Consider the following 19,863-nt stretch of genomic DNA (forward strand, 5'->3'; position numbering starts at 1 on the left):
AAGAGGCCTTCCCAACTACTGTCACCAAAACAGCAACACACAGTACCTCTCTTCCACATTATTGTGTTCTGTCTCATTCCTTACTAGTCCATGAGAATAGTTAAATTTATTTATTGACCTATGTCAAGAGTCACCAAAATACAACAAATATGAACCTCATTCTACTTTTATAAATAAAGTTTTATTGGAACGCCACCATATTCACTCATTACATATTGGCTAAGGCTGCTTTTGTGCTAACACAACAGAGTTGAGTAGCTGTGACAGAAACCGTATGGCCCCCAAAGCCTAAAATATTGATATCTGGCTTTTTACGATCTTACCCTTGGCTTATAAGTTTCTTGTTCATTTCCTCACTCTCAGAACATGAAAAGAGAGTTTTTGTTTACTGCTTTAACTGTGACATTTGTACCTGGGACCTAATAGGTGGTTCATTGCTATTGCTGACCATTCTTGGGGACTTAACAGGAGGAGGGTAAATAGTGTTAACATAGATCCATGTGAATTCAGCTGTGCATCTGGAATCACTGCTTTCTGGGTATGCATGTAATAAACTCATATATAGAAATGTGTAAATGGCCAAAGAATACTCTAGGGAGGATTCTTGGCCCAAAGAACAGTTTTCATAGAAAATACCTTGGTCTCACTGCTGGGCTTACTGGGGGCAGGGTATTTTTTATAGCACTGCTATGCTAAATGAAACATGCAATAAATCACCAGGCAGACCTGGAACTGAGAATCTGGGTAACATCTGGAGAGTAAGAGTTTAGGGTAACAATTCCTAAACAAACTTGTTGATAAGAACACAAGCCTGTACCTTTTTATTAATTTATTGTATTCTTGTCAATTGATATTACCCAGAGGTTTTAAAGAAAAAAAAAAAAAAAAAACCACAACAGTTATGAAAACACCAATTTCCCAAGAGTCTCTTTTACTTTCTAGATATAGCTTAGAATTTTATTCTACATAAACTTCTCACCAAAGAAACTTTATTAACAAGTGGGAATTCTGACCTCCTGAAACGCAGCCAATGCCTCTACGCTAGGCAGACGTGTCAGAATAAGCCAATGTCAACATGTCAATTTTCCAATATTCTGTTTGAGGTACAAAGATGAACTTAATAGTGTCTCAGTGTTAAATAACTACATACCTAGATAGAGAGCTTTGTCTGGGAGGTCACAGTATGTATTATTTCTGGAAGTCTTATCAGACGGTCTCCAGGTTGAGCTGACATTGTCATGACCCATACATCCCCCAAGCCAATATGGTTGGACGTATTCCACTAATTTTATATCATTTCAGTTCATTCTCCACACTATAGCCTAAGCGATTTAAAATGTAATCTAGTCCTATCTCTTCCTTTCTAAAAATTCCCCAGAATCTCTACATTTCCTTCAGGAGAAAGCCAAAGCCTTCATAATACATGTAGTCTGAGATGGCTCTATGTGTCTGCTCACATGTCTTGCCTTGCCACAAGATTCTCATCTCTCCCTCCTCCCCTTGTCCTCCTCTGAAGGCCGAATGTCTAAGAATTTTGGTAATGCCTTATTCTCTCTAGTCTTATTCTCTCTAGACCCCCTTCATCACTTTCTATTTCCTCCCTATCTCTTTTCTCTGGTGCTCCTGAGCCCCTGTGCTTGCTGTTCCCTTTCTGATTCTGATTGAAACACTTTCCCTTCCTTTTTTTGGCTAACCTTTGCTTATTATTTGAGTCTCAGCTCAGACTTTTCTTTCTCCTGATAGCTTTTCTGGATTTCTGAAGTCCAGATTAGATAGAAAAACCCTGTGGTAAATAACGTACTATTGGGAACACCACCCCATATCTAACTCCCTAAAATGTATCACATGAAAGACACATGAAAGGTAGAGCTCTAACTTAACTGTGATGTCTAACCCAATGTGATCTAAATTCTTCAAATCAATAGATTAAGTACAGATTTAAGTATTCTCCCGTCTCCCAAGCAATTATTTGTCTCTTAGATAAATCTATAATTGTGTCACTATCAAAAAAATATATATATACAGGAATTGTTCTTTTAAAATATGGCAAAAGTGCTCTGTTTAAAATGACACACTATAGAGGCTTCCCTGGCAGTCCAGTGGTTAAAGCTTCACCTTCCAATGTAGGGACTGTGGGTTTGATCCCTGGTCAAGGAGTGAAGAACCCACATACCCAAAACCAAAACATAAAATGGAAATGATATTGCAACAAATTCAATGAAAGAAACTTTAAAAATGATCAAGATAAAAAAAAATTTTTTAAATAAAGAAAATGGCACACTAAATGTATGTTAATTAAAGACATAACATGTGTTTTGAAAGCTCTTCACTTTTAGGAAATCAAAGAGGATGAAGGCAAGCCACTTGTAATAAATAGCTCCAATGCCTAGGAATACGAGAAAACACCTGTTTTTCTGGAGACATACTTGTACTAGAGTAAATGGGATTGGAGATAACAATAAGAAGTTGCATTAAAATAAAAATGGAGCATTCATGTGTTTAACTAGAAATGTCTGGGCAGCAAACACCGGGTGGAGGCATGTTAAGCACATCAGCCTGTCCCTCACTAGCTCTGGTTATCCAGATGTTGCTAAAATTTAACTGCCATAACCTAAAATGATGCTGGCCACATTTTTTGTAATCTGCTATGGGTAGAGGGTCAAAAACGTGGTATCTTGGGAGTAAAGAAAACCAATCTAAGAAGTGCCAATAATAGGAGGCAGGAAAGGTGATTTTGCTTCAGAGAGAACAATAATTTACACCAAACAAGTCCCAAAGCGGGCGCCTAACGCCAGGCCTGTACATACCCAGCAAGATCTGAAGGTGGTATAGATATCTGAGACTGAGATCAAGGTATGGCATTAGGTATAAACAGCAAAGATGACTAGAGCATAAGTCCCACCTGTGGAAAGGGGTCAGAATGAGGCAAAGAGAACTGAAAACTGGGAAAAGAATCAGATGATGAGACTCAGAAATGAAAATAGTTTGGCAAGCCTCCCTAGCAAGAGTCAGAAGGGCCACAGGGCTGAGATTCTGCAGGGAATAGTGTGAGAGCAAAATGGGACCTCAAGCAGCACCCAGGAGGAAGAACTAGGAGCTTGGCATCTGTTGGGCTCCTGGTATTTCAGCCCTGGGGTCCAGGCTTTCTAAACTGTGCTTGTCACAGCCTAGCAAGCTCTTCCTGTTCTCTCAGAACTGCCTGTGTTCAAGGGTGAAAGAACAGATAACTCCCAAGAGGGTCTGTACCCACCAAACGTAAAGCTCAGCTCCAAACATTTGCTTTGGGCACTAGAGGGTCTCTTGAGAAACCTATATGCAGGTCAGGAAGCAACAGTTAGAACTGGACATGGAACAACAGACTGGTTCCAAATAGGAAAAGGAGTACGTCAAGGCTGTATATTGTCACCCTGTTTATTTAACTTCTATGCAGAGTACATCATGAGAAACGCTGGGCTGGAAGAAGCACAAGCTGGAATCAAGATTGCTGGGAGAAATATCAATAACCTCAGATATGCAGATGACACTACCCTTATGGCAGAAAGTGAAGAGGAACTAAAAAGCCTCTTGATGAAAGTGAAAGAAGAGAGTGAAAAAGTTGGCTTAAAGCTCAACATTCAGAAAACAAAGACCATGGCATCCGGTCCCATCACTTCATGGGACATAGATGGGGAAACAGTGGAAACAGTGTCAGACTTTATTTTTCTGGGCTCCAAAATCACTGCAGATGGTGACTGCAGCCATGAAATTAAAGACGCTTACTCCTTGGAAGGAAAGTTATGACCAACCTAGATAGCATATTGAAAACTAGAGACATTGCCAACAAAGGTCCATCTGGTCAAGGCTATGGTTTTTCCAGGGGTCATGTATGAATGTGAGAGCTGGACTGTGAAGAAAGCTGAGAGCTGAAGAACTGACGCTTTTGAACTGCAGTGTTGGAGAAGACGCTTGAGAGTCCCTTGGACTGCAAGGAGATCCAACCAGTCCATCCTAAAGGAGATCAGTCCTGGGTGTTCATTGGAAGGACTGATGCGGAAGCTGAAACTCTAATACTTTGGCCACCTCACGCGAAGAGTTGACTCATTGGAAAAGACCTTGAGGCTGGGAGGGATTGGGGGCAGGAGGAGAAGGGGACGACAGAGGATGAGATGGCTGGATGGCATCACCGACTCGATGGACGTGAGTCTGAGTGAACTCTGGGAGTTGTTGATGGACAGGGAGGCCTGGCGTGCTGCGATTCATGGGGTCGCAAAAGAGTTCGACACGACTGAGCGACTGAACTGAACTGAACTGGGTCTCTGAGGAATGACTCCAGGAAGCGTTGATTATAGTGCATTTCACTTCGATTAAGAAAATGTCAATGTCAGTGTTGTCATCCTATGTTTGTGTTTAGATTGAAAGAAAAATGAGAGACCAAGATGAGGACCCACTTCCAAAATTTGACAAAGTCTGCTTTTTTCCCTACTCCTCTTCCCAAGGGAAAATGGGAAGGTAAAGAAAAGGAAAGAGGAGAATTCTGTACTGCTCTAAAACTCTCAAAAAGAGATGTAAACTGCCTCCCAAAGAACTAACCTGTGAGCTCCTTTACAAACCTCCTATAAAATCGACACTGCCTACTGAAACCATACCAACTTGAAATATTTTCTATAGAGATGCACCCTAAAATAGGAAGCACCGTGATGAAGGTTATCAGAGAACTACATTCCTGATGTACGCATGCCTTTTTAAAAAACACTTATGAAAAGTTTTTGTTTTTGTTTTTGTTTTTAAGAGAGAAGCAGAGAGAAGTGTGGCAATTTAAGTCACGAAAAGAACAAAGAACACAGAGAAACTTGTCAGGAATACCTTCTTCTTCAAGACATTTAAAGAATGAAAAGGGAAATTTCACATCCAGCAAGCAAGAGTGGTTCAATTGATTATGGTGATAGATGGCAGTCAAGGCTATCATAGCCAGGTCAGAGCAGCGGATTAAGGTTTCATATTTAGTACTAACTTGCTTCAAAAGTCATTATACAATGACTTTCAACAGGTCCAAGGAAAGTTATGGCTGCTGTTTTTCTACCACCCAACATGATCATGCACCCTAATATTCTAGAATATTTTCAGGTTCATTGAAGAGATTTTAGAAGTGATCTAAGGAAATTCATTTCCTTCTCCTTCTTGCCAATTATTAATGTGGATAACCAATTAAGTTATATGCCATTGATAGAATTATCACTAATGTGTGACCAATTACTTATATAGTTAAGCATGATCTTTATAAAGAAACACACCTTACAAACAATATCCTTGAGATTTCTAAAAGTTCTTTGCATATAGCACATACTCATGTATTTGATGAATGAGTGCAGAAATAAATTACAAATCAATAAATGCATTTAACAATACATTGTTGAGATCTAATCTAGTTCTCATAATGTAGTTTCAAGATATACCCATCCTGTTTAAAGAAAAATTGACAAAATGGGACTTTTCTAACACTTATTTATGTGAAATTGACAAGATTTACTCAAGTAAGCTATTTGTGGATCATAATTATTAATATTTAAAAACGAAAAGTGAGCCAATATTTATATCTACACTGATAGCTTCAGGGCTTCAAATTAGAGACTTACTCCATTGCTATCTCTGTCACTTTTCATATAATAAACTAATAAATCACATGTATTAGTTAAAACCCTGCTGAATGATCTGGAGGTTGGATATGGTGTCAGGAGCCAAAATTTGGCAAAGATCCATGGGGTTCATGTGTTAAATCACAAAAGGCAATTTGTACAATGGGAATAGAATGGAAACAATCTGAAATCACAAGGCATTTCATTTTTATTCCACAAGTATATTATTTTAAATATTTTCAGGCAAAGGCTAAAATGACATTGCATACAGAAACTAAACCCAGGTTTATACTTTCAAATAATTTTGATAACAAGCTCAGTAAAGGAACACACTGGAGCAAGGAAACTGCACTAAGAAAAGACAAAAATTACTAGGTTACTGCCAGCCACCCACCCACCATAAGCCCACGGTTGCCATTTTTATAAACTATTATGGGAATACCAAAGGAGAACCAGCATTTTAAAACTCTCACCGAAAAAGGAAAAAACAACAGGTACAAAACTCACTTTTGGATGCTCAACTTCCCTCACTTGATGGGAGGCCAAGAGTCCACCGCGAAAGCAATGTGGAGAAGTTCTCCCCTGAGTTTTTAAATTACTAAATCATTACTTAAACTATCTAAGTGATTACCTTCAACGTCTGCTTTGCTTTGGCTATGGAGACATAGTCACAACCATGAAGACCCTACTGAAACAAGAAGATAGGAAGTTCATAAAATGCTCTCTGTCTCAACAGCAGAAAGGCGCATGAATGTTACCTGAAAATGCAAACTGTGATCTTTTTTGACAAGATTAAAGAAAATCTTTACTTTCAGGTTATAATGACTATTCTTACATTTCTTCATACCCTAGAGTCAAAGGAAGGTTTAATGCCTAATAATCTACATGAAGTGATAACTAAGGCATACACAGTCTAAGAATTGGTAGACACTTTAAAACGTAAATGTTTAGAACTATCCATTTTTGGGGGTCCTTCAGTCTCCTGTTCCTTGCTGAATTCTTACTTTAACAAGAGATACACGTAAGGAAATAATTTTTCCCCAAAACAGACATCAAGTCTGTGTCTCGATTCCACAACTGAAATATACCAGGCTCTAGAGAAGGTTTCATGAAACTGTAGAGAAAATTGTTATGTAAATGCAGTCTTTATTTTCTCTATGAAATTTCCTGTTTTAGGTGAATATCCTGCCATCTTGTTCTGACTTCCCTACTTACTTGACCTCTTGCATTTATTCAAGGTTTCACCATTATATTTCCACTCAGAAAATTGTGTGGCATGTGAGTATATTAATACTTCCTTCTGTTGAAATTTAAAATGTACGCAGGTAGTGTATTTATGCAGATTAGAAATCTCACAATGGTCACATATTCACCAGGAGATGCCCAGTTTATCTGAAAGGTGATTGGTTGAAAGTCCTTCAGTTATAATTGAAGGACATGTCCCAGATTCTCTGCCTAAGCATCAGGGTTTCAAAGTAAAGTTATCCTTGGGAAACATTCATTTCCCCTCCCATGATTAGATGTTATTATGGCTGTAACTTACTATTTAAGGTTATCTTCCATTTTTTCCTTAGAATATTTCATCTCTACCATATGTGTGTGTGTGTGTGTGTGTGTGTGTGTTATCCATCAGATCTATGGATGTTGTACATGAAGAAAGATCCCACTCAATTCTTGCTGCCAGTAGGTCAATTAAAAATTCAGGCTTCTTTGGAATTCTTCCAGTGCTCATTGTGGGATTTCTTTTTGTTATAAGATGTTGAATAAATACAGGAGATAGATGAGCTACCCAAGATTGGTTAAGAGCTCATTCCTCTCTTGGCGTCTGAGAACACTTTCAGCTCCTTGTCATGTTGGTTGATAGGGAAATTAGAAGAAGGTAGAAAGATACTTTGTAAATATCACCATGGCAGCAGGATTTTGTGATATATTCATTGTGGTCCAAAGTGCCTCTGTGCAAGGCTGAAGCCTACTTTAGCTGTAGGTGGACAGGCCAATAACACTCCTAAAGCTCTGTGTGCCATATGTTTTCATAATTTCTCTATTAATCGAGGATTTCAAAAGACCATGATTATCAAAAGAAGAGTTCCAGATGGGTAACATTATCGTTGGCTAACTGGCACCCCACTCCAGTACTCTAGCCTGGAAAACCCCATGGACGGAGGAGCCTGGTAGGCTGCAATCCATGGGGTCGCTAAGAGTCGGACACGACTGAGCGGCTTCACTTTCACTTTTCACTTTCATGCATTGGAGAAGGAAATGGCAACCCACTCCAGTGTTCTTGCCTGGAGAATCCCAAGGACAGGGGAGCCTGGTGGGCTGCCGTCTATGGGGTCGCACAGAGTCGGACACGACTGAAGCGACTTAGCAGCAGCAGCAGCAACACATTGGTGGATGATGACAAATTACTGTGTTACTATTTATCTGGGTGTTGCAATTTAGAATGGAGTCCTTGGGGTCCTTATGCCTAATGCCAAAGTTAGAAGAGAATTTGAAATCCCAGGTCTGCCCTTTACCTGCCTTCAAATGAGGCCTTGGAGGTACTATCCAATTATCTCTGCCCCACATATTTTATGAGGCTGGGTTTCAAGAAAAATATGAACAAATGACTATGTTTAGAGTGAAAGTTAGAGACTGTTAACTCAGGTGTCAGTTTCTGTGAAAATGAAAAAAAAATTGTAGAGCTAGTTTAAAAAGAGAAAGCATGAGAAAGTCCTTTACATGGTGATATTTCAAATAATTATAATTTCTCCATGGAGTTTATAGCCCCCTAAAATGTGATGTCTGTAATACAAGCTAGATTATAAAACCTCTGGACAAGAGAGAAGGCATTTCTCCATAACAGCCAAGAGTGCCGGAAGGACAAGGTGTGAGAACCGTGAAGGAAGATTAGAAGTTGGCAAGAGAAGCTGGTATATAAAAGGAAATGAAAGTGAGAGAAAGCTACAGCTAGGAGAAAAGTCATATAATGTAGTAATTTCTTGCTGGTGTTCTTTTAGGGAAATGGGGGTAAATATCTTTAAATAACTCACTGTGATTTATTTATTTTTTGGGTAACATTAGGACTTTCATTAGAGTAAAACAAATTGAGTACATATCCTAACGTTAATATTAAACCCAAATTCTTATATCTTGTTCCTCCCCAAATCTACATAAGGAATCTCCTCAAGGTCTTAGTATGCCTCTAACAAGATGGCAGGAAATGACAGAATATATCCTAAACAACATACAACCAACCTTCAAATGAAAATGTTACTACTACTATAAGTGGAACACACCATTCTAGTGAATAAAAATTTGAAATGAATCAGTAAGGTTTCTTCACTAAAAGTCTTGACAGTTAGATGATGAAGGTACCTTCTGGATCCAGAACCAAGCAAGATTCCATGATTTACTGAGGAACTGAAATGCAAAATGTCAACTATTAGAAGGGAAAGACAAGGCAAGGTCTATCATGACTGAGTCTGCAGAAACTTAACTCACTGACTTTATGAAAAAGATACCACAAAATAAATGAGTCCTAATTTATTACAGTCAATGTTGTAATGGTAAAATTGCTACCATGCTATGTTCAGTGCAAACTCAAGATAGCTAAGTTATAAAGTATGTTTCTTAATGAATCTAGCTGCATCCTGTTTATGTAACTTGGCCCTTGGAAGGATGATACACAATTTATAATGACAGATATTTCATAGGTTTGTTCTTTGGCTCCTAGAAGACTCATCAATAATTTAACAACATGACACCCTTTCTGTAAAATTGCTTCATATACTTTCACTTAGTAAAACTCATTTTAAAAATTACTCATATTTATATCAGCATAGAACATGTAAACCAACCAAGAAATATTCTTGTTGGGAAGACTAAAAAAGGAAGAAAGAAAACTCAAACTTTACAATTTCACATTATTATGTAATGCAAGGGAAATGATTCTTAAATCAAAAACAGAAGAAAAAACAAAGAGTTTCATTTATTCCAAAAATTTAAACAATACTTCAAAGGGAATTTTACTGTGTGATGTTTTCAGTTCAGTTAAATTCAGTCACTCACTCACGTTCGACTCTCTGTGACCCCATGGACTGCAGTACACCAGGCTTCCCTGTCCGTCACCCACTCCCAGAGCTTACTCAAACTCCGGTCCATTGATTCGGTGATGCCATCCAACCATCTCATCCTCTGTCATCCCCTTCTCCTCCCACCTTCAATCTTTACCAGCATCAGGGTCTTTTCCAATGAATCGGTTCTTCGCATCAGGTGACCAAAGTATTGGAGTTTCAGCTTCAGCATCAGTCCTTCCAATGAACACCCAGGACTGATCTCCTTTAGGATGGACTGGTTGGATGTCCTTGCAGTCCAAGGGACTCTCAAGCATCTTCTCCAAAACCACAGTTCAAAAGCATCAATTCTTCAGCACTCAGCTTTCTTTATAGTCCAACTCTCACATCCATATATGACAACTGGAAAAACCAAAGCTTTGACTAGACGGACTTTTGTTGGTAAAGTAATGTTTCTGATTTTTAATATACTGTCTAGGTTGGTCATAGATTTTCTTCCAAGTAGCAAGCATCATTTAGTTTCATGGCTTGCAGTCACCATCTGCAGTGATTTTGGAGTGCCCCTGCCAAAATAAAGTCTCTCACTGTTTCCATTGTTTCCCCATCTATTTGCCATGAGGTGATGGGACCAAATGCCATGATTGGTTTTCTGAATGTTGAGTTTTAAGCCAATTTTTCACTCTCCTCTTTCACTTTCATCAAGAGGCTCTTTAGTTCACTTTCTGCCATCAGGGTGGTGTTGTCTGCATATCTTTAGGTTATTGATATTTCTTCCACCAATCTTTTTTTTGTTTGTTTGTTTATAGATTAGTTTATTTATATACTATTTTTTTTTATCACTGAATAGTTATTTTAATATCTTATATATATCACCAATCTTGATACCAGCTTGTGGTTCATCGAGCCCAGCATTTCACATGATGTATTCTGCATATGAGTTAAATAAGCAGGGTGACAACATACAGCCTTGACATACTCCTTTCCCAATTTGGAATCAGACTGTTGTTCCATATCCGGTTCTAACTGTTGCCTCTTGACCTGCATACAGATTTCTTAGGAGGCAGGTCAGGTGGTCTGGTATTCCCATCTCTTTAAGAATTGTCCACAGTTTGTTGGTGATTCACACAGTCAAAGGCTTTGGTGTAGTCAATAACAAAGAAGTAGATGTTTTTCTGGAACTCTCTTGCTTTTTCAATGATTCGGCAGATGTTGGCAATTTGATCTCTGGTTCCTCTTTTTCTAAATCCAGCTTGAACATCTGGAAGTTCTTGGTTCATGTACTGTTGAAGCCTGGCTTGGAGAATTTTGAGCTTTACTTTGCTAGCATGTGAGATGATTGCAATTCTGTGGTAGTTTGAATATTCTTTGGCATTGCCTTTCTTTGGGACTGGAATGAAAGCTGACCTTTTCCAGTCCTGTGGCCACTGCTGAGTTTTCCAAATGTGCTGGCATATTGAGTGCAGCTCTTTCATAGCATCATCTTTTAGGATTTGAAACAGCTCAACTGGAATTCCATTACCTCCACTAGCTTTGTTCATAGTCATGCTTTCTAAGGCCCACTTGACTTCGCATTCCAGGATTTCTGGTTCTAGGTGAGTGATCACACTATCATGGTTATCTGGGTCATGAAGATCTTTTTTGTATAGTTCTCCTGTGTATTCTTGCCACTTCTTCATATCTTCTGCTTCTGTTAGGTCCAAACCATTTCTGTCCTTTACTGTGCTCATCTTTGGATGAAAAGTCTCCTTGGTATCTCTAATTTTCTTGAAGCAATCTCTAGTCTTTCCCATTCTATTGTTTTCTTCTATTTCTTTGCACTGATCACTGAGGAAGGCTTTCTTATCTCTCCTTGCTATTCTTTGGAACTGTAAATCAATTGGGTATATCTTTCCTTTTCTCCTTTGCCTTTCACTTCTCTTCTTTTCTCAGCTATTTTTAAGGCCTCATCAGACAACCATTTTGCCTTTCTGTATTTCTTTTTCTTGGGGATGGTCTTGATCACTGCCTCCTGTACAATGTCACAAACCTCTGTCAATAGGTCTTCAGGGACTCTGTCTATCAGATCTAATCACTTGAATCTATTTGTCACTTCCACTGTATAATCATAAGGGATTTCATTCAGGTCATCCCTGAATGGTCTAGTGGTTTTCCCTACTTTCTTCAGTCTGAAATTGGCAATAAGGCATTCATGATCTGAGCCACAGTCAGCTCCTGGTCTTGTTTTTGCTGACTATATAGAGCTTCTCCATCTTTGGCTGCAAAGAATATAATCAATCTGATTCTGGTTTGACCATCTGGTGATGTCCATGTGTAGAGTCTTCTCTTGTGTTGTTGGAAGAGGGTGTTTGCTATGACCAGTTGGTTCTCTTGGCAAAACTCTGTTAGCCTTTGACCTGCTTTGTTTTGTATTCCAAGGTCAAATGTGGTTGTTACTCCATGTATCTCTTGACTTCCTACTTTTGCATTCCAGTCCCCTATAATGAAGAGAACATCTTTTTTTGTGTGTTAGTTCTAGACAGTCTTGTAGGTCTTTATAGAAACGTTCAACTTCAGCTTCTTCAGCATTACTGGTTGGGGCACAGACTTGGATTACTATGATATTGAATGGTTTGCCTTGGAAACGAACAGAGATCATTCTGTCATTTTTGAGATTTTGAGATTTGTCTATTGGCGGAGCATTCTGACAAAACGTGGTCTACTGGAGAAGGGAATGGCAAACCACTTCAGTATTCTTGCCTGGAGAATCCCATGAACAGTATGAAAAGGCAAAGAGGTATGACATGAAAGATAAACTTCCCAGGTCAGGAGGTGCCCAATATGCTACTGGAGAAGAGTGGAGAAATAGCTCCAGAAAGAATGAAGAGGTGAAGCCAAACCAAAAACAACACCCAGCTGTGGATGTGACTGGTGATGGAAGTAAAGTCTGATCCTGTAAAGAGCAATTTTGCATAGGAACCTGGAATGTTAGGTCCATGAATCAAGGCAAATTGGAAGTAGTCATACAGGAGATGGTAAGAGTGAATGTCGACATTTTAGGAATCAGTGAACTAAAACAGACTGGGATGCATGAATTTAACTCAGATGACCATTATATCTACTACTGTGTGCAGAAATCCCTTAGAAGAAATGGAGTAGCCATCATAGTCAAGAAAACAGTCCAAAATGCAGTGATGTTTTAAATGTATGGAATTTAATATTTAAAGAAATATAATTTAATCCTGGATCAGCCACTTACTAGCTGATGAGAAAATTGTTAAATATCTGTTATCTGTAGCTTCATCATCAAGAAAATGTATAAATTAACAATCACACTGATTTTTTCAAAAAGTATTAATGAAAAATACGTGTGCTAAGTTGCTTCAGTTGTGTGTCTGACCCTTTGGAGCCCACGGACTGTAGCCTGCCAGGCTCCTCCATCCATTAGGTTCTCTAGGCAAGAATACTGGAATGGGTTCCCATGCCTTCCTCCAGGGGATCTTTGCAAGCCAGGGACTGAACCTGGGTCTCCTGTATTGCAGGCAGGTTCTTTACCATTCTTTGAGCCAGCAGAGAAGCCCCAGTGAAAATATGACATAATGTATAAGTAAGTGCAATTTGACTTTCCAAGTGGCGCTAATGGTAAAGAATGCCAGTGCAGGAGACATAGGAGACAGTGGTTTGATCTCTGGGTTGGGAAGATCCCCTGGAGGAAGGCACAGCAACCCACTCCAGTATTCCTGCCTGGAGAATACTATGGACAGAGGAGCCTGGTGTGCTATGGTCCACAGGGTCACAAAGAGTCAGACACAACTGAAGTGTCTTAGCATAGCACACACAGCACAGTATACTTTACAAACCATACAAAAGAAATACTCTACCCTCCATCAAGTAACACAATTAGGAAAAAGTATTATAAAAAATTACTCAAAACTTATGTTTAGGGAAAATGATTTCAAAATGATTAACTGCTATGCCAAAAGTTTTCAGATTGTACTTTGTCACAATCTGTACATAAAAAGTACTTTGTACTTTTTAATAAAGGGCCTAATTTAGACGCTTTATTAAAAATACTAAAAGGTAGAAAAGGCAATTTCATCTCTCCAACCCACCATATCATGGTCAGAAAATCCTTTCATATATAACAAAATTAATGGGATTTAATATTGATAACATAAAAGCAAACTGGAAATGGAAATATATAACTGTAGTAATTTGAGAATATCCCTTTGTTCACTCACCAAATAAATCATTTTTTTGGGAAAGATCTTTCAAATCTGGTCAATATATTGGGAAAAAAATCAGTAACTATGTTGAACAATGTGAAAACCATCCTGGTTTTTCTGATTTGTGTGTGTGTGTGTGTTGGGGTGTTATTGTTTTCTAAGATTGTTTCTTGGGTAATCTCTTCTAACAGGCATTGGCTATTAAATTCCATGCTTTACCAAACCACAGCAGCAAAGGAATAAGCAAATTAGGAACTACCATTAAGTACAGGTCAATTATCAGTGGATGTTGAAAGCTGAGCAGAATACTCACAGCACAACATGCCAAAGACTAGATAGTCTGAAACAGAATGAAAAGCATGTAGTTAAAAATATAGGCTCTGAAATCAGATATGCTGAATTCAAAGAAAGATTTCAACTCCTATAGCTGTGTGACATTTGGGGAGTAGTTAACTTCCTAATACTTGGTTTCCTTATTGTCTATATATATACAAAAGAATCCATGATAAATTTGGTACAATGAATTTATCTCAATGGCAGGAAGGCACAGCAATGCAGAAAGTGGGAATAAAAATCATAGGTCCTATGTATTTCCTCAATTGAAGATGCTTACTTTTCCAATGTTTTTGTAAGTTTACATAATTTTATTTGTGGCTAGTAAAAAATATTATCCATTTATTCTAGATGTAGTGGAATGGCAAAAGAAAATGATTCAAGGTGAAATAGAGTCACGCATGTATTGTACAACTTAAAGGCGTGGTAAACTTTGCTGATCCAGTTGGATATAAGTAAAAATGCTTACCAGTTCAGCTAAAAGGTAGACATAATATTTTTTTTAAAAATCTACTCACTGCTAAGTGGCAAATATTGGCAAATTCTCAAGGAAAAGAGTTTTTGGTTTTGAACTCATTTATTTATTGTTCTTCACACTTGATATACTTCTCTAACTTAAATAGGAATATAGAGAATGGCCCAGATATATTACTCTTTCAATTATTTTAAGAGATATCAAGTTGTGTTTTTTTATTGTTTTCCAATTTAGTGTCAAATGTAGTATTGGGTGCAATCATGGACAAAGTCTATGATTAGAACATAGTTTTTCTATGTTTAAAGGTTTTCATTCTCAAGGAATAAATTTCAGAAAGGTTAACATCCATTCAGCTGATTTTTTTTATAGCTGTGGTCAATCACTATTTGTTTATTTTGCATTCATCCAAGATATATACTTTTCTCTGAAAGAAGAGGTTAAGAAGACATTAACATTTGCAAAGTCCTTTGAGAGATGTGTTACCAAAGTGTAAATTATATCCTATTGGGCCAGCCTCATTGAACATGAATAAATTACAAAGAAATGAGAGTGTCTTTAATGGAGCAAAGACATTATTAAGAAGAAATCTTAAAGTGTTTGAATACATTTTAAATGTTCTTGCTTGCTTTACCTGAATTAGTGTTCAGTTTTGAGGCATTTGGGCAAAGAAAGGTACTCAGTCTGGAAATATTCATGCCGTAATAGCAGCCATGTTTCTTTCATCATGGATTAGAACATTATAAATGCTTTGAGATTTTATACATGTATCAGAGGCAAACCTGACCATTTTTTCCCTAAAAGTAATATAACCCATTAGACAGTTTTGAAATCCTAATCGCTGCTCCCATAAATTGCTAAATTATATGAAATATTTATATCCTTGCTATTCAAGAAAATGAATTTTCAACATTCAACTACTGAGGAAGGGCTGTTTATGCAATGTTTCCACTAAGATAAATGAAAGTTTTACTCCTTGCTACTTGTTTAAAACTCCTTGTCATTTTTATACAAGAGCCCATTTTTCATTACCAGGAAAGGTATGCAATTTGAACCATGTTACTTTTTATTCACAGTAAATCAATATATGTCATAAGAGCAGAAAAGAAAGTCACATTACTCCCTATCATTGGCCCTTCCCTTAGAGCAAGTCCCAGAAGACATTGCCAGGTTGGGTTGCTATAGCAACAGAGCTCTGGTACCTCTTTTGCTTGGCTTATTATAGTGAGTTGTTTTCTACACAGAGGTATAACCCTGAAGATTTCTTATAGTAAAGAAGAAATTACAAAGAATCAATAATAATGTGTGTGGCTTTTCCATTGATTTGTGATGACTTAATTCAAAACTAGTATAATGAAGGTGACTGCATAACATTTCAAATCCCTTTGCTGAGTTCCAGTGAAATTATTCATTGCCTTTTCTTTAGGCTTCCTAAGTAGTCAGATTTCTTAAAATATGAAGAAAAAAATATTCAGACGCTTCAGAGTGTTAGAATGAAAACTGATATGGTTTACCCAATTATAAAAATCTGCTATTAAAATGTCTTAAAATAATATTAATCCACTTAAAATATCAATAATTAGTAAAAAGACAAGAAAACTATATTAGCAATGTAAAAAATTATCTTTTGACTTCCTCGAAAAAGATATAAGATATAATGATGTTTTCTTCCAAATATCAACATGAGTCAGCCATAGGTATGAACATGGGAATCCATAGGTCCCTTCCCTCTTGAACCTCCCTCCCATCAAAAATTCTGTAAAGCAATTATCCTTCAATTAAAATAAATAAATAAATAAGATATAATGGTGGAAAGTAAGATATCTTATTGTCTTATATAGGCCATATAAACCATTTTGAATAGTGTCTGACATACAGGTAAACACCTAATAATTACTATAATTTTTATTACTACCACAATACAGTCAGGCAAACAAATTAAATCCTTTGCCTTACACTGCATAGTACTATTGATTATGCAATTGTAATACTTTTTGTATCTGAATATTTGTAAAGTAAAAATGATATAGGAATACACTACTATATAGTTGGGCCTTAAACTTATTGGAAAAAGGTGCAAGTCCTTTTTACAGGACTAACCTTGTGAATAAAAATCTGCATCTAATGGACATGTCATAGGCAGGGAGCTTAGAATGGAGTATGTTATGGATTTGGGAGTCAAAACTTAGATTTTGTCCATCATACTATTTACTTAAGACCCTAACCATAATTAAGTCTTTGTCTTTTCATGTATAACAAAAGGATAAAAACATTTTCCCAGCTCAGTGGTAGAGAAGTCAGTGAGACAATGTACATAAAGCACCTATTATAATGCCTGGTACAAATGATGTTTATTAAATTTTAGCTGCCTTTCTTTTAAAGTTTTCCAGGCATTTGCTTGAATCATAATTTCCAAATGGAATTTACATATAAAACAGTATAACTTCAACATTTCTTAGAAATACTTTGATATGTGTATGCATGTGTACTCAGTCTTGTCCAACTTTTTGCAACTCCATGGGCTGTAGAGCCTGCCAGGCTCCTCTGTCCATGGGACGTTTCCAGGCAAGAATACTGGAGTGAGCTGCCATTTCCTACTCCAGGGGATCTTCCCAACCCAAGGATCAAACTCATGTCTCCTACTTCTGCACTGGCAGACAGATTCTTTACCACTATGCCACCTGGGAAGCCACACTTTGATATAAATAGATTTTAACTCTGGCAAACTGCAGAAAACTTTCATATAATTTTATGTTACAAATTCTTTTTTAATTGATTTGATTGATAATGTCTTTCCCAAAGTATGTTTTCATGACCTCCTAGCCCAGGATAATGCTCTGGGGAAAACAGGTGGCATAGGGACCATTTCCATGTTCAGATACATTCAGAAAATGTTACATAATACATCTCATTCTCATGATTAATATATCACATTAATATATTCAGCCCCCCAGGAAATCTCAGATAATCCCAGATAAATAAATCAGTATTATTTAGTGTTACTACTACTACTACTAAGTCGCTTCAGTCGTGCCCGACTCTGTGCAACCCCATAGATGCCAGCCCACCAGGCTCTGCCATCCCTGGGATTCTCCAGGCAAGAACACTGGAGAATTTCCTTCTCCAATGCATGAAAGTGAAAAGTGAAAATGAAGTCGCTCAGTCGTGTCCAACTCTTGGGACCATGGGATTTGCCAGGCAAGAGTACTGGAGTGGGGTGCCATTGCCTTCTCTGTTATTTAGTGCTAAAGAGTATAAATTCAGGAGTTGGACCTTTGAATCCTACTTTCATCACTTCAGTTCAGTTGCTCAGTCGTGTCCAACTCTTTGTGACCCCATGGACTGCAGCACACCAGGCCTCCCTGTCCATCACCAACTCCCAGAGTTTACTCAAACTCATGTCCTTTGAGTTGGTGAAGCCATCCAACCATCTCATCCTCTGTCGTCCCCTTCTCCTCCTGCCTTCAATCTTTCCCAGCATCAGGGCCTTTTCAAATGAGTCAGTTCTTCACATCAGGTGGTCAAAGCTCTGGTGTTTCAGCTTCAGCATCAGTCCTTCTAAGGAATATTCAGGACTGATTTCCTTCAGAGAGATCCAACCAGGCCATCCTAAAGTCCAAGGGACTCTCAAGAGTCTTCTCCAACACCACAGTTCAAAAGAATCAATTTTTTGGCACTCAGCTTTGTTTGTAGTCCAACTCTCACATCCATATATGACTACTGGATAACCATAGCTTTGACTAGATGAAACTTTGTTCGTAAAGTAATGTCTCTGCTTTTTAATATACTGTCTAGGTTGGTCATAGATTTTCTTCCAAGGAGCAAGTGTCTTTTAATTTCATGGCTATAGTCACTATCTGCAGTGACTTTGTAGCCCAAGAAAATAAAGTCTCTCACTGTTTCCCCATCTATTTCCCATGAAGTGATGGGACCGGATGCCATGATTGGTTTTCTGAATGTTGAGTTTTAAGCCAATTTTTCACTCTCCTCTTTCACTTTCATCAAGAAGCTTTTTAGTTCTTCTTCACTTTTTGCCCATAAGAGTGGTGTCATCTGCATATCTGAGGTTATTGATATTTTCCCGGCAGTCTTGATTCCAGCTTGTGCTTCACCCAGCCCAGCGTTTCTCATGATGTACGCTGCATATAAGTTAGATAAGCAGGGTGACAATATACAGCCTTGACGTACTCCTTTCCCAATTTGGAACCTGTCTGTTGTTCCATGGCCAGTTCTAACTGTTGCTTCTTGACCTGCATACAGATTTCTCAGAAGAGAGGTCAGGTGGTCTGGTATTCCCATCTCTTTAAGAATTGTCCACAGTTTGTTGTGATCCACACAAAGGATTTGGCATAGTGAATAAAGCAGAAGTAGATGTTTTTCTGGAACTCTCTTGCTTTTTCAAAGATCCAACATATGTTGGCAATTTGATCTCTGGTTCCTCTACCTTTTCTAAATCCAGCTTGAATATCTGAAAGTTCACAGTTCACATACTGTTGAAGCCTGGCTTGGAGAATTTTGAGCATTACTTTGCTAGCATGTAAGATGAGTGCAGTTGTGTGGTAGTTTGAATATTCTTTGGCATTACCTATCTTTGGAACTGGAATGAAAGCTGACCTTTTCTAGTCCTCTGGCCACTGCTGAGTTTTCCAAATGTGCTGGCATATTGAGTGCAGCTCTTTCACAGCATCATCTTTCAGCTTTGAAATAGCCAACTGGAATTCCATCACCTCCACTAGCTTTGTTCACAGTGATGCTTCCTAAGGCCCGCTTGACTTCGCATTCCAGGATTTCTGGTTCTAGGTGAGTGATCACACCACCGTGTTTATCTGGGTCATGAAGATTTTTTCGTATAGTTCTGTATATTCTTGCCACCTCTTCTTAATATCTTCTGCTTCTGTTAGGTTCATACCATTTCTGTCCTTTATTGTGCCCATATTTGCATGAAAAGTTCCCTTGGTATCTCTAATTTTCTTGAAGAGATCTCTAGTCTTTCCCATTCTGTTGTTTTCCTCTATTTCTTTGCACTGATCACTGAGGAAGGCTTTCTTATCTCTCCTTGCTATTCTTTGGAACTCTGCATTCAAATGAGTTATCTTTCCTTTCTTCCTTTGCCTTTTGCTTCTCTTCTTTTCACAACTATTTTTAAGGCCTCGTCAGACAACCATTTTGCCTTTTCCATTTCTTTTTCT

The 19,863-nt window shown here is 38.0% G+C and overlaps 1 protein-coding gene across 6 annotated transcripts in view; it reads right to left on the reverse strand.

Annotated features, from left to right (window-relative positions):
- The window catches only part of GAS2 (growth arrest specific 2), a 179,955-nt gene that overhangs the window by 44,613 nt on the left and 115,479 nt on the right, over positions 1–19,863 (reverse strand). Inside the window, exon 8 of one of the 6 annotated variants that reach the window (XM_059883029.1) lies at positions 6,244–6,297. Within the exon in view, the coding sequence (XP_059739012.1) occupies positions 6,244–6,297 (54 nt within the window). 6 annotated transcript variants of the gene reach the window in all.

The sequence above is a fragment of the Bos taurus genome, chromosome 29 (genome assembly GCF_002263795.3).
Source record: "Bos taurus isolate L1 Dominette 01449 registration number 42190680 breed Hereford chromosome 29, ARS-UCD2.0, whole genome shotgun sequence".
NCBI lineage: Eukaryota > Metazoa > Chordata > Mammalia > Artiodactyla > Bovidae > Bos > Bos taurus.